The sequence below is a fragment of the Sporothrix schenckii genome (genome assembly GCF_000961545.1).
Source record: "Sporothrix schenckii 1099-18 chromosome Unknown Cont38, whole genome shotgun sequence".
Lineage (NCBI taxonomy): Eukaryota > Fungi > Ascomycota > Sordariomycetes > Ophiostomatales > Ophiostomataceae > Sporothrix > Sporothrix schenckii.
The window spans coordinates 759,597-770,801 of NW_015971139.1; the positions used below are offsets into that span (position 1 = coordinate 759,597).

Here is an 11,205-nt window from a genome sequence, read left to right on the forward strand (position 1 = left end):
AAGATTGCAACTAACGGAATCACATAGCTGCATTCCTGTCTTGCTGCAAGTAAGAGGATGGAATATGGCGTTAAATTCGAACGCTTAACACGAACACTTGATGTTCTTCCCGCAGATGGGCCCGAATCGATCACCATAACAGAGTACACCCGCCACATCGTAGAGAAAAGCATCTAGTCAAGTTAGAGGCAGTTGTCTGTGATGACGGGAGGAACAAGCAACGAAAGCAAGGTCTAGCCAACATACCCAAACCAAGACCTGCCACTCCCGCGGGACAGTCACAGGACAACGTGCTGCCCGCGAGGGAGCAATTGCCGCAAGGGTAGTTGCTCACGGAAAAGTTGCCACTGTCCGTTAGTGGTCTCTTCTTCCGTTGTCTTGCGCAGTGCAGCGGCGTTGCAACATACTTCTTTTGATAAATTATGTATGGTGCCTGGTAACCCAGTATCTTGTTGAGATCAAATTCGCTCCAGACGTAGTGCGAATCACTAGGTTCTCCGTTCATGGTACACCGAGTCACCAGAATATTGGCGTCGTTCTTGTCGAGATACACGTCTGAGCACGAAGAGGTGAACCCTGCCGTGGACAGAGTGACGTGAAGTAGGACGCCGATAGCAGCGGCAATTCTCATGGAAATCACGAACATGGCAGTGGCTATGTGCTGGTTCCTTTTGTCAAAGTTCGCGTAAGGAGATTCGGCCAGAGGTATGGGTGGACAGTCATGGACATTTGGAAGGAGACGGGAGAGGGCCTCGATTTATACTGGTACCAGAGCAGTCGTCTGTAGCAGAGAGCAGTGAACAACGTTTTGACGAACGCGTTAGTCAACTCGGCACCGTGACTGCGTGGTTAAGCAGTGAAACAAGATGAGGTCGAAGCCAGAGGGAGGACGGTCGTCTGGAGATGCACAAAGTGTTTTAGACTAAGAGCATATACGTTAACACAGGTCTCGTGATATTTCACCAGAAATCAACATGAATGCAGTCTTGGCTGGTGTCTCTGCATATCGCCTTCATAACGGTGAGTGAACCTGTGGTAATGCCAAATATTGCAATATATTCAAAACATATTTCACTGCCAATATTTCTCGCATCGTGGTGTAATTCTTTCGGTTAAGCATCCTTTTATTTTCGTGGGCTACGAAAATTTGGATTTAATATTACAGCATGAGAGAGGAAATGTGACAAAATTGGTTGACAGGTTCAATAATAATAATAATAATAATAATAATAATAATAATAATAAAAAAGAAAAGAAAAATAACACCTAAATACAAGAGGGCAATATGTTAATGAATGAATAATTAGAAATAATATGCGAAAAAGAAAAGCTCAACCAAAATGCAGAAATGGAACGCATTGGTACGTGTTGTCACTGGTAGAGATAGCAATGTGGCGCCCGCAAGCGCTAAAGCACGACTCGTCGATTTGTGCAGCCTACCAACCCAAGCTCCCATTCACCAACAAAGACGGTCAACTACGAAATACACAACGCCGGTTCCGGCAAGGACACAGTACGGAGCCAACCAAAGAGAATGCTACAAGACCTCCGTGTACTGTATTTACGACAATGACGACTGTCACGAACCATCTCCCTCCTCTCTGTGTTGAAGTTGACGCCGGGGTCAAGCTTCAACGGACAGCATCCATACGTTAAACCCTACCGACGCCAAACGACGGCTCTCTCCTCCCTCCTTCTGCTGCGATGCAAGACAATGAAGTGGCCGTCCACCCTCGGACGCCCATGCCGCACGGCTACGCCTTTGTCCCCAAGGGCAACGTGTATGTGACGGCCAACTGCCGCCGCCAGACGCATGCTGCCGCCAAGACGGTGTATGTGGTCGCGCGCGACAAGAACGTGCTGGGCATTCGCTGTCCCACGGGCGTCGTCGACGCCGTCCGCGCTGCCGAGCAGGCCACGCGGGCCGCGCGCGAGGCCGCCACGGCCAAGCGCGATGCTGCCCTGGCCGCGATGTTTCGGGCGGCCCTGCTGGCAGCCTACCCGGCGCTGCCTCCGGGGACCACGGCCGACGAGATTGTGCAGCATGCCATGACGAAGCACGCCGGACGCGTCGCGCGGACAAGCACACTGAGCGAGGCGGCGCGGGTGCGACTGGCGGTGCGGGCGCACATCCGGCACCGGTGGACAGACTACGAGACGATGTTGCGGGAGGCGGAGGCGACAAACGACAGAAAAGAGAGACGGAAACGAAACGGGACGGGAAGAAAGCGCGACGGCAAACTGCAGCGACGCCGACGCGCGGAAGCACGTGCGCAGACAGTCGGGCGAGTCAATGCCATTGAGCGAGAATGGGCGGGCAAGTCGCGAAACGTCTCCATCGACAGCAGTGAAGGGAGCGTGGACGACGAGGTTAGCGGGAGTCAATACAGCGAGGAGGGCGAGGGGGTTGAGGAGAATGAGGACAAGGAAGACGAGGAAGACGCGCAGCCCGCAACGGCCAAAAGTTGTGGTCGACAAAGTGGTGTCACGCCTCGAAGAGAAAGAAACACGTCGAAAAAGGCTCCAGCTCGAACGAGTAATGCTGGCATGGTGGAAGCTCGTGTCGCGCGAAGCAAACTTCAAAAGCTTCAGAAGCTGCAGACAACCACTGGCGGCGATCAGGAGACGGCCATTGTAATTGACAGCGACAGCGATTGGATTCCGTAGCGAAAAGACATGATTCACGATTTACGACAGCTTATATAGATGGCACTTTAATGTTTTAGACGTCCTGTCGGCTGCTGTGATCACGCCTTCCCTTGTCACATTCTTCCTCGCAACTCTGCGTCAAGCAGCGTATACAATGAAAAAAGAGGGATAAAGCAAAAATTACGCCCGGGTCGGCCCCGAAGGACAAACCAAGACGGGTAGCGCCACGGTGTGCAATGCAGGCTTCCCACCCTATGGCCAGGTCTTCTTGATCACCCGACACATCGAACAAGGTAAGTATGAAGAAAAAAAAAGAAGAGAAAGAAAAGATTTAGAAAGGAGAAGGGGGCTGCCGTGTCTTAAATAGTCCAGGCACCGAGTGGCAAGTGGAGCCTGTTGGGCCATTTTTTGGGGGGAAGGAGCGAGTGGGAAATGAATGTGGTCCGTGCGAGCGTGCAAAAAATGGTGCGTCGACTTTGCCCCTGTTTACTGCCGCTGCTGACCGCCCAATCGCCCAGCGTCCCTCCTGCTTTGGGCTATTGTTGACCGCCTAAATACTCCGTAGAGAACAGACCTGGAAAGTGGAGACTGAAGTTACTAGGCCAGCTTGAGCTTCATTCTTTGGCTTGGCCGCTTTGCATCAAGAAATCGACCTGTGCTTCCGTTCCTTTCAGCCTCGCCCACAATGGAACTGATTGAAATCCAACACGCCGACTATCTCGACCGTCAAGAGGAGTGGGTCTGACTTTGCAAAGAGACAAGTTGTGGAACGAGTGAGAACACACCGTCTTATCTCGACGATTTAATTTCTGTTTCCTGGAAAGCTCTGAGCTACGTCAGCTTACAATGTGCTTTTGCTACTCCGTCGTTGTCCACCAGAATGCTAACCTTTTAGATTGATGCTGGAGCCTGAGCTTGTACGCTGTCCCCAGAGTAGTCACTGCATTGCCTGGTTGGTATATGCGGTACGATCGCATTCAGCCAAATAACCGCCTAGAACCGACGCACCTCACAAAGAACGCCTGGTCTCACACTCCCATATTCTGTCGCGCACATCCCCACTGCGCTCTCCGGACTCCGGTGGCGAGACATATCTACGACGACAGTTGGCATGCGCTCCCACGAGGTACTCACACGCTCTCGCTTAGCGACACGTTTTCGTTTCTCTCCCGTGCAGACGTTTAGCCGGGCTAATGGGGCCCAGAAGCATCGGCCAGTGGGCTGAAAGTACAAATGCACAGCATCCGGACTGGGTTTGGTGAACGGGAGAGCCTCCCATCGTTCGTCCTCAATGCGGGACACTTTCATGGCGCCCGGATCAGCATGAATGAAGCCATTCTAGCTGTAACAATGGAGCCATTTGTGCTTGAGCAGTCACAGCAGTCACAGGCAAGCTCTGCCATGTCTCAGCACGACGCCTTGTCTTGCGGCTGTTGACTGGTGCACTACAGCGCAGGCCGTCTATCACTCAGCGTCCCGTCTCTCGCCTGGTCTTGCCTCCCCTCTCCTCACAGTCTGGCCGTCTTTGGCCTTTAATTGAGGTGTGACCAGACTCTCGGGCTCCTCCATGGGAAAGGCCGCCGGAGGCACGGTTGCTGTGTCTGTGTGGAACGGGACGGGCGAGTGCCAGCGGATATAAAGCCTTGTCATGGCCTCCCGTTTCGAGGAAAGAGAAAGTCCTCGTTCCTGGTGATGGATGTATTGAATGTCTGACGTACATCATTCTTTGACGTGATCAGCATCGACGCATCGACAACTCGATACATCGATACATCGACACATCGACACATTGACACATCGTGACATCAATCCAGCCCACAACGGCAGCCGACGGAACCAACGACTCAACATGGGTATCACCTTTAGCTCCGTCACGTCCCCCTCGACGGCCGCGCCCAAGCCGGCGCCCAGCACCGACATTTCTTTCGAGGGTAGGTCGCCACCGAATCTCTCTTGCAGCTTCGAGTAAAGAAACGTACTGATCAACAGACTACCTCGGCCTCTTGTCTGCTGCCTACGAGTGGGCCGACAGCTACGACTCCAAAGACTGGGACCGTCTCCGCCGTTGCATTGCACCGACTCTCCGGGTATGACTTTTTTTAGGTCCTCGCTGCGCTCGCTTCATTTTGCGCGCTTCATTGTCTCCCTCACTCGTTCACTCGTTCACTCGCTAACGCGCTTCCTCGCTTGCTCGCTCGCCGCTTGCCACGTGCAGATCGATTACCGCTCGTTCCTCAACAAACTCTGGGAGGCCATGCCCGCCGAGGAATACATTGCCATGATCTCCGACCCCAACGTGCTGGGCAACCCCCTCCTGCGCACCCAGCACTTCTTTGGCGCCTCCCGCTGGGAGCGCGTCTCCGACACCGAGGTCATTGGCTACCACCAGCTCCGCGTCCCCCACCAAGTGTACACCGACGCCTCCCTCGCCACCGTCGCCGTCAAGGGCCACGCCCACTCGGCCAACACCCACTGGTACCGCAAGGTCGACGGCGTCTGGAAGTTTGCCGGCCTCGACCCGCAGATTCGCTGGTTCGAGTACGACTTTGACAAGGTCTTTGCCACCGGCCGCGACCAGTTTGGTGCGGACGAGGCGACGGCCGCTGACGAGAAGCCGGCGGTGGCAGCAACAGCCTCTGCCAGCAAGTCGGCAAATTCCGTGCCCAAGACACCGCTGGCTGCACAACGGGGCATCTCTGTTGGGGCCTAAATCGCATGGGCTTCGAACGAGTCAAGAAATGCGAGGGACGGCGTAAGATGGGAGGACATGAGGTGTCGCTCCTTTTGTGGGGACTGTTTGGATGGAATAGGTGCTGCTATTTTGGTGTGGGGCAGGGTGCATGCCTGCGAGTGTGAGGCTGTGAGAGTGGGATTGAGCTTGCAATCCCAAAGCCCAAAGGATCGGTCTTGGCTTAAGCTTATGCTTATTTTGCAAACCACGGTACATTTGTGTCATTTTGTGTCATTCTCCCGCATTCTACGTGGTAATTTGCTCGTTTTTTTTCAAGTCTTTTTCACGGTTTAGTTTCAATTTGCACATTGGATACTTTTCTACGCACGCAAAGCATCGCTCTGTTGTTTCTCTTACTTTTCTTGTCTTCACCTCCCCGTCTTTTTTTTTTTGTCTCATCGCTTCGTGCACACCTCTCCACATTATCACATTATTTTTATCACACAGGACCAAGCCAAGAATGCCCCCACTTTGACTACTGCAGATATTTATTTGTGTGAATTGGGCCTGGCGTCCCATGTCGACTGCAGCATTGGGGGCTGTGGCTGAAACGGAGCGGTTGGTGGTGAGCACTCCTGAATCGATGTTGCAATTAGCAGTTATCGCAATCCTTTGACAGATCGTCGCTGACAAAAGAAAAGGGGCAAGCGAGAAACAAGGCAACGAACACACGGCACACAACGAAAGCGAAGGAATGCAAGTAAGTGAAGCGGAGAAGAATAAAAAACGTGGAAGAAAAAAAAAGAAATAAGATGACGATAACCAGGCAAAGGAACCAAGAGGAACGGAATGCTCACGGTCGCGTCTGGCCAGCCTGGGGTTTTCAGGGTTCGCTGGCCACCCAGGATCGACAGCGATGGCGATCCTGAATCCTGAAGGAGACCGCCTTGTCGTTTTCTTCACAGCTCTTGCTCCTTCGCGTGGCGCATGTGGAGCTGTCCTGCAAGGGTGCCAGGCGGGTCTCCTTCCGCTTTCCGTTGTTGATTTCGGTTTTGCTGCGACGTCGACGTCGAATGCGAAGATACGAGAGAGAAAGCCAAGACAACAACAAGCCAAAATCTGAGAGACGGCCAACACACATGGACCAGCTTCTGCATCCTCTTCTCGTCCCCCAGCCACAGTTGAGGCCGGGTCCGAGCCCGGGATTATGCAGCTTGCTGCCGACTTTCCCTTTTCAGACGCGTGACAGGATGCGGTTCTTGAGGTTCTTGAGGCTGCTGGGACTGGTTGGGGGATGCGATTGCAGTTGTGCGTGGCCCTTCATAAATATGGCAATGGTTTCCTAGATTTTTTTTATGATAAGAGGAAGCCATACCAGATGTCGTGTTGGCTGGCGTACCTGTTCTCCTCGTTTCTCATTCTCCAGTTTGACTTGTCGACAAAAGCCACGATGCGCCTCTTAACACAAGCACTTCTCTTGGCCGGTTGGCTCGCCCCCGTCGTCTCGGCCGGCGTCGCTCTCCAGGCCGCGGACTCGAACGCGTTGGTGACGCGTAGTTCGACAAAGAACAGCACTGCCATCCACAAGAGTTTCAAGGGAGCTACACTGTTTGCTGGGTATGTGCGCTGAGTTCGAGCGTGCCTCGTCTCCGTTCCTGTTTTCTCTTTATGTATTTTCGTGTGGTCACTAACACCTGCAGCCAATACCCAGTCAGCGGCGTGGTCATCGGCGTCGCCGCGACATGCGTGGACTGCTACTTGACGGCGCAGCTCCACACGGAGCTCATCGTCATACAGGCCAATCACTCGGCGGCGCCGCAAAATCTGTCGTCGATTGCCCACGAGTTTGTCCACGACATCGTCAACATTACGGAGACGTTCTTTGACGACATCTTTCAGTATGTGAAGAACGAGACCAAGACCGTCGTGCACGAGATTGTGCACCACGAGCCGATCGAAGACATTTTCCACAACTTCACCCGGCCCGACATCGATTTCGACCTCAAGGATCTTACGCCGCTGCCTGAGTACCAGTTCCTCTTGACGCTCGACAAGATTGACCTGTTTGTGCAGCTGGACCTGGTCGTCACGGCCGCCACCAGCTACACGGTCAACCTGTTTACGTCCGAGACGGACTTTGGCATCCGCAAGGGCGACGACTTGGAGCTGGGCGTCGTCCTGACGGTGGACCTGATACTGAGCGCCTCGGGCGTCGTCGACTTGGAGGGCGGGTTCCACCTGCGCATGGACGAGGGCCTGAGCCTCCAGGTGGACCTGTTTGGCCACAACGTGTCCGAGATTGTGTGCCACGGCGGCAAGTTTGAGTTTTTGCCCGTGACGTTGCGCGCCGCCGGCGTCACGCTCAATGCGATCCTGCGCGTCGGCGTGCACGCCGGCGTTATCGTGTCGTCGGACGCGTTGAAAGTGCCCGGCTTTGACGACGCAAGTTACAGTGCCGGCATCGAGACGATTGTCTATGCGGACGTCGCCAACCTGACGCTGATCGTGGCGGCCGGCCCGGGCATCACCGATGGGGGCAGCGCCAAGGGCCATGACACGACGCCGCCGACCAAGGCGCTTGCGGCTCTGGAGGCGGGTGCGGTTGCGGTTGCGGAAGCGGGCGCACTTGCGGAGGTGGCCAAGGCGTCAAGCGACAAGGCCGCCTGTGCCAACAGCGACGTGATTATCGAGGGCATCTTCAACTTTGACATTGGTGCCAAGGCCGGCGCGTCGCTCGTGATTGGCGATTTCCTGTCGTGGGGCGTCAATCCGGCCACGATGCTGCCGGTGTTCTTTACCACCGTGACGCAATGCGTGGCGTTCAGCAGTCATGCGGCTCCGGCGACGTCGACGGCGACCGCCACGCCGGCGGCCGTGGGGGCGGCAACGACGTCCAAGGTGGCAGCACGGCAGGTCACGCCGACGGCGGCCGTCAACACGGCCACCAGCGTGACGACTGTGATCAGCACCACCTTTGTCCAGACGGCCGTCGCCTGCATGTCCCCGGGGCTGGTGAGCTGTCCCAACTCGCTGCAGACCACCGCCGTCACGACAGCCACCAGCACGACCACGCTCACTGTGGACGCCGCCTCTGCAGCAGACGTCACGTTCCCGGAGCCGACAAACACTGCGCCCATCACCCGGGTGGCCGCATTCGGCAACAACGCACAGCCCTTGGCGCTGACGGTGTCGGGCACGCCGGTGTCGTTTGTGCCGCCGCCGCCCACGACTTCCTCTTTGGCGCCCTCGTCTTCTTCGACGTCGGCCTCGGACCCGACGTCGACCGGCGTCACCATTGCCGGCGTGCACGTGTCATCAAAAACGGAGCATATTATCATTGGTGCCGCAGTCGGCGCCGGTGTACCGTTGCTTATTGGCGGCATTGCATTGATTGTGTAAGTTTTGTCCCTCGTCTCGTCCCTCATTTTATCTCGCATCGTCCTCGTGCTAACCAAAGTAATAGTTATTGTGTCCGGCGGAGAGTGGCCTACAAGAAAGTCGCAACAGCGGACGACGGGAAATGAGCAGGGGTAGTTTTCTGATTTTGATACCATGCGAGACTGTACATTCAGCAAGAATATTTAACTTACTTCAAATCTGGGCGTTTCGTATTGTGCTTCCGTTCAAAGTCATCATTCGTAACATTCGTAGTCTAGAGTATCCTGTCTTGTAAACGCATTGCAGGTCTATCCGTCTATCTTAACTCGACTTGTCCATCCTGTGCCCTTTGTCGGCGTCATGCCATCACAAAACCCTTGCCGAGCAGTTCTGTGCCAACTTCGGCCACCAGCGGCTCGTCTGGAAACGCCTTGGCCTTGGCGGCCACGACACCTGCCGCGTCCAGCACCCGCAGCAGGTCCGCAAGCTCGCCGTCCAGCGGCGCACCGTAGACCAGGTGGCCCAGCGCGGCCAGCATGCCTTGCAGGGCGCCGGCAGACGCCTCTTCCTGGCCGATGGCCTCGACAACGGACGCGGCGAGTTCGACTTGGTCGTCGACAGCCAGGCCTGGCGACTTTGATTGTGACTGTGACTGCGACCGCCTCGACGTGATGGCCATGTTGAATAGAAGGGACGACGCCGCGGACCGGGCGCTGGCGTGCGCGTCATCCAAGAAGCTGGCAGCGACGAGCTGGACGAGGGCGGCACGCAAGGCAGCGTCGGCCAGCAGCGAGTTGGCCGCCGCGGGAGGTGCGCCGAACAGGTTGCAGACCATTTGCAATGTTACTAGACGCAGAGCATAGGGAGCATCCTCGCTGTTGACAACGCTCACAACGCTCTTCACCGTGCCGTGGTCGGCCTCGTCGTCGCCGAAAAAGGCGCTCACTCGCGGGTCGGCGAGGCTGCATCGGAAAAGATCGACAGCGGCAAAGAGGGTGGTCCGCGGCAGGGCCGGGACGGACTCACGCACAAAGCGGCCGAGCGCTGCCAGGTCCGGCGTGCTCACCGACTTGGTGTTGGCCGCCGCCTTGCCCTCGAGAAAGATGCGTAGATCGCGCACGGCGGGCTGCTGTGCCACCTCATCGCCGAGCTTACTGAGCAGCTTGTCGAGCGGCGGCACTTTGGAGAAGAGGACAGGCCGTGCGGCATCGACATTGGCAAACGAGGGCAGCGTCAAGCGGTGGTGTCGGTGTGTTGGAGCCGTGGAACGTGGAGCTGCTGATGCTGGTACCGGTGCCGCCGGTTGTGCTGTCTCTTGGAGGCCGAGAAGCGATCCGCCGCCGCCGCCACCACCGTTCCCACGTCCCCTTGTCACGCCGCTCTGCATCAGCTGCGGCAGCAGCATCCGGCCCATGGGCGTCGCCAGTACGGCGTCCGGCATCCCTGTAATGTGCGCCGGGATGCCGTGGCCGACAAGAAAATGCGCAAACTCGTCGGTGAACGTGTTGCAGTTGTGCCGGAACAGGTCATAGGCAGCGGCTGTGAAGCGCGGCCGCAGCGTGTCAAGGTGTGCCTCGATGGCGGCCACGGTGCGTGTCGTGGTGCCGAGTGGCACCTTTTCAAACGGGTGGCCGAGATGCGATGAGTAGGGCTGAATGGCGAGGATGCCGCCGTCGTAGACGTATTCGCGGCCGTTGAGCTCGATGGACGTGTGGTAGATGGCGTCGAGCTGGAAGCCCAAGAAGCTCATGGACATCTGGCGCGCGAGGCCCTGGGACAGGTCGTAGACCAAAAGTTGGACGTCCATTGTGCGTTGGCGGTAGAGGAAAGCGAGAAATGAAAAGGAGAGGAAAGGGGAAATGTCGTGAGAAAGTGAGGAACTGAAGATGGAAGTACAAAAGAAAGGAAGACGGACATGACAAAGGACATTGAGCAGTGTCTTGAGGCAGGAGCGATTGACGTTGTTCGCGGCGCCGAAATTAGTCAGCCTTCAGGTGGCACGTTTTAGGCGGCACTGTCACTACGCGTGCCGCGCCGCCTACTGTCGCCTAGCAGTTAGCGGGCTGCTGGCGATGATGGTGTTTGCGATTCTAGATGCTACCATCAGAGGACGTCACGTGCCAGTAAAACCCCTGACCGGGGCTTTTTGTTGTTCACCGATAGAATGTGAATTCAAAACTGCAATAAAATGACCGCTGGTGGTGCAGTTTCAATATTGATGCTGATATCTGTTGTTATTCTGTAGAGAAAGTATAGATTGAACCCAAATTGGATCTCTAAATAGTTTTTCTTTGCCATTTTTTGAATGATACGTTGTCGCTCTCGTTGCTCGTGAATTTATTTGAATTTAATTTTTTGTCTTGCATTGCCGTGTATTTTCGCTTTTTATATTTTTATATTTTATGATTTTTGTATTAATTAAGAAATTATGCAGTTCAGAAGGACCTCTGGCAGCCTGTTGTAGAATGACTGTCTTGAATTAAGAGGTAAAATAGATGGAAAAGAGG

At 55.4% G+C, this 11,205-nt stretch overlaps 4 protein-coding genes across 4 annotated transcripts; 3 read left to right on the forward strand and 1 right to left on the reverse strand.

The window, feature by feature from the left end:
• Positions 1-1,704: 1,704 nt before the first annotated feature.
• On the forward strand, positions 1,705-2,667 carry SPSK_06476 (uncharacterized protein; the record flags this gene model as incomplete). The annotated part of the gene is made up of 1 exon (XM_016733182.1): positions 1,705-2,667. The coding sequence occupies one exon, from the start codon at positions 1,705-1,707 to the stop codon at positions 2,665-2,667; it is 963 nt and encodes a 320-aa protein (XP_016591966.1).
• Positions 2,668-4,498: 1,831 nt separating this feature from the next.
• SPSK_06530 (scytalone dehydratase) lies at positions 4,499-5,359 on the forward strand (the record flags this gene model as incomplete). The annotated part of the gene is made up of 3 exons (XM_016733234.1): positions 4,499-4,580; positions 4,639-4,736; positions 4,865-5,359. The coding sequence occupies 3 exons, from the start codon at positions 4,499-4,501 to the stop codon at positions 5,357-5,359; spliced, it is 675 nt and encodes a 224-aa protein (XP_016591967.1).
• A 1,411-nt stretch (positions 5,360-6,770) lies between these two features.
• SPSK_06074 (uncharacterized protein) lies at positions 6,771-8,719 on the forward strand (the record flags this gene model as incomplete). The annotated part of the gene is made up of 2 exons (XM_016732782.1): positions 6,771-6,937; positions 7,021-8,719. 2 exons carry the CDS (start codon positions 6,771-6,773, stop codon positions 8,717-8,719), a joined length of 1,866 nt encoding a protein of 621 aa, XP_016591968.1.
• Positions 8,720-9,056: 337 nt separating this feature from the next.
• SPSK_06270 (thioredoxin protein) lies at positions 9,057-10,505 on the reverse strand (the record flags this gene model as incomplete). Its single annotated transcript, XM_016732976.1, has 1 exon — positions 9,057-10,505. One exon carries the CDS (start codon positions 10,503-10,505, stop codon positions 9,057-9,059), a length of 1,449 nt encoding a protein of 482 aa, XP_016591969.1.
• Between the last annotated feature and the right edge of the window lie 700 nt (positions 10,506-11,205).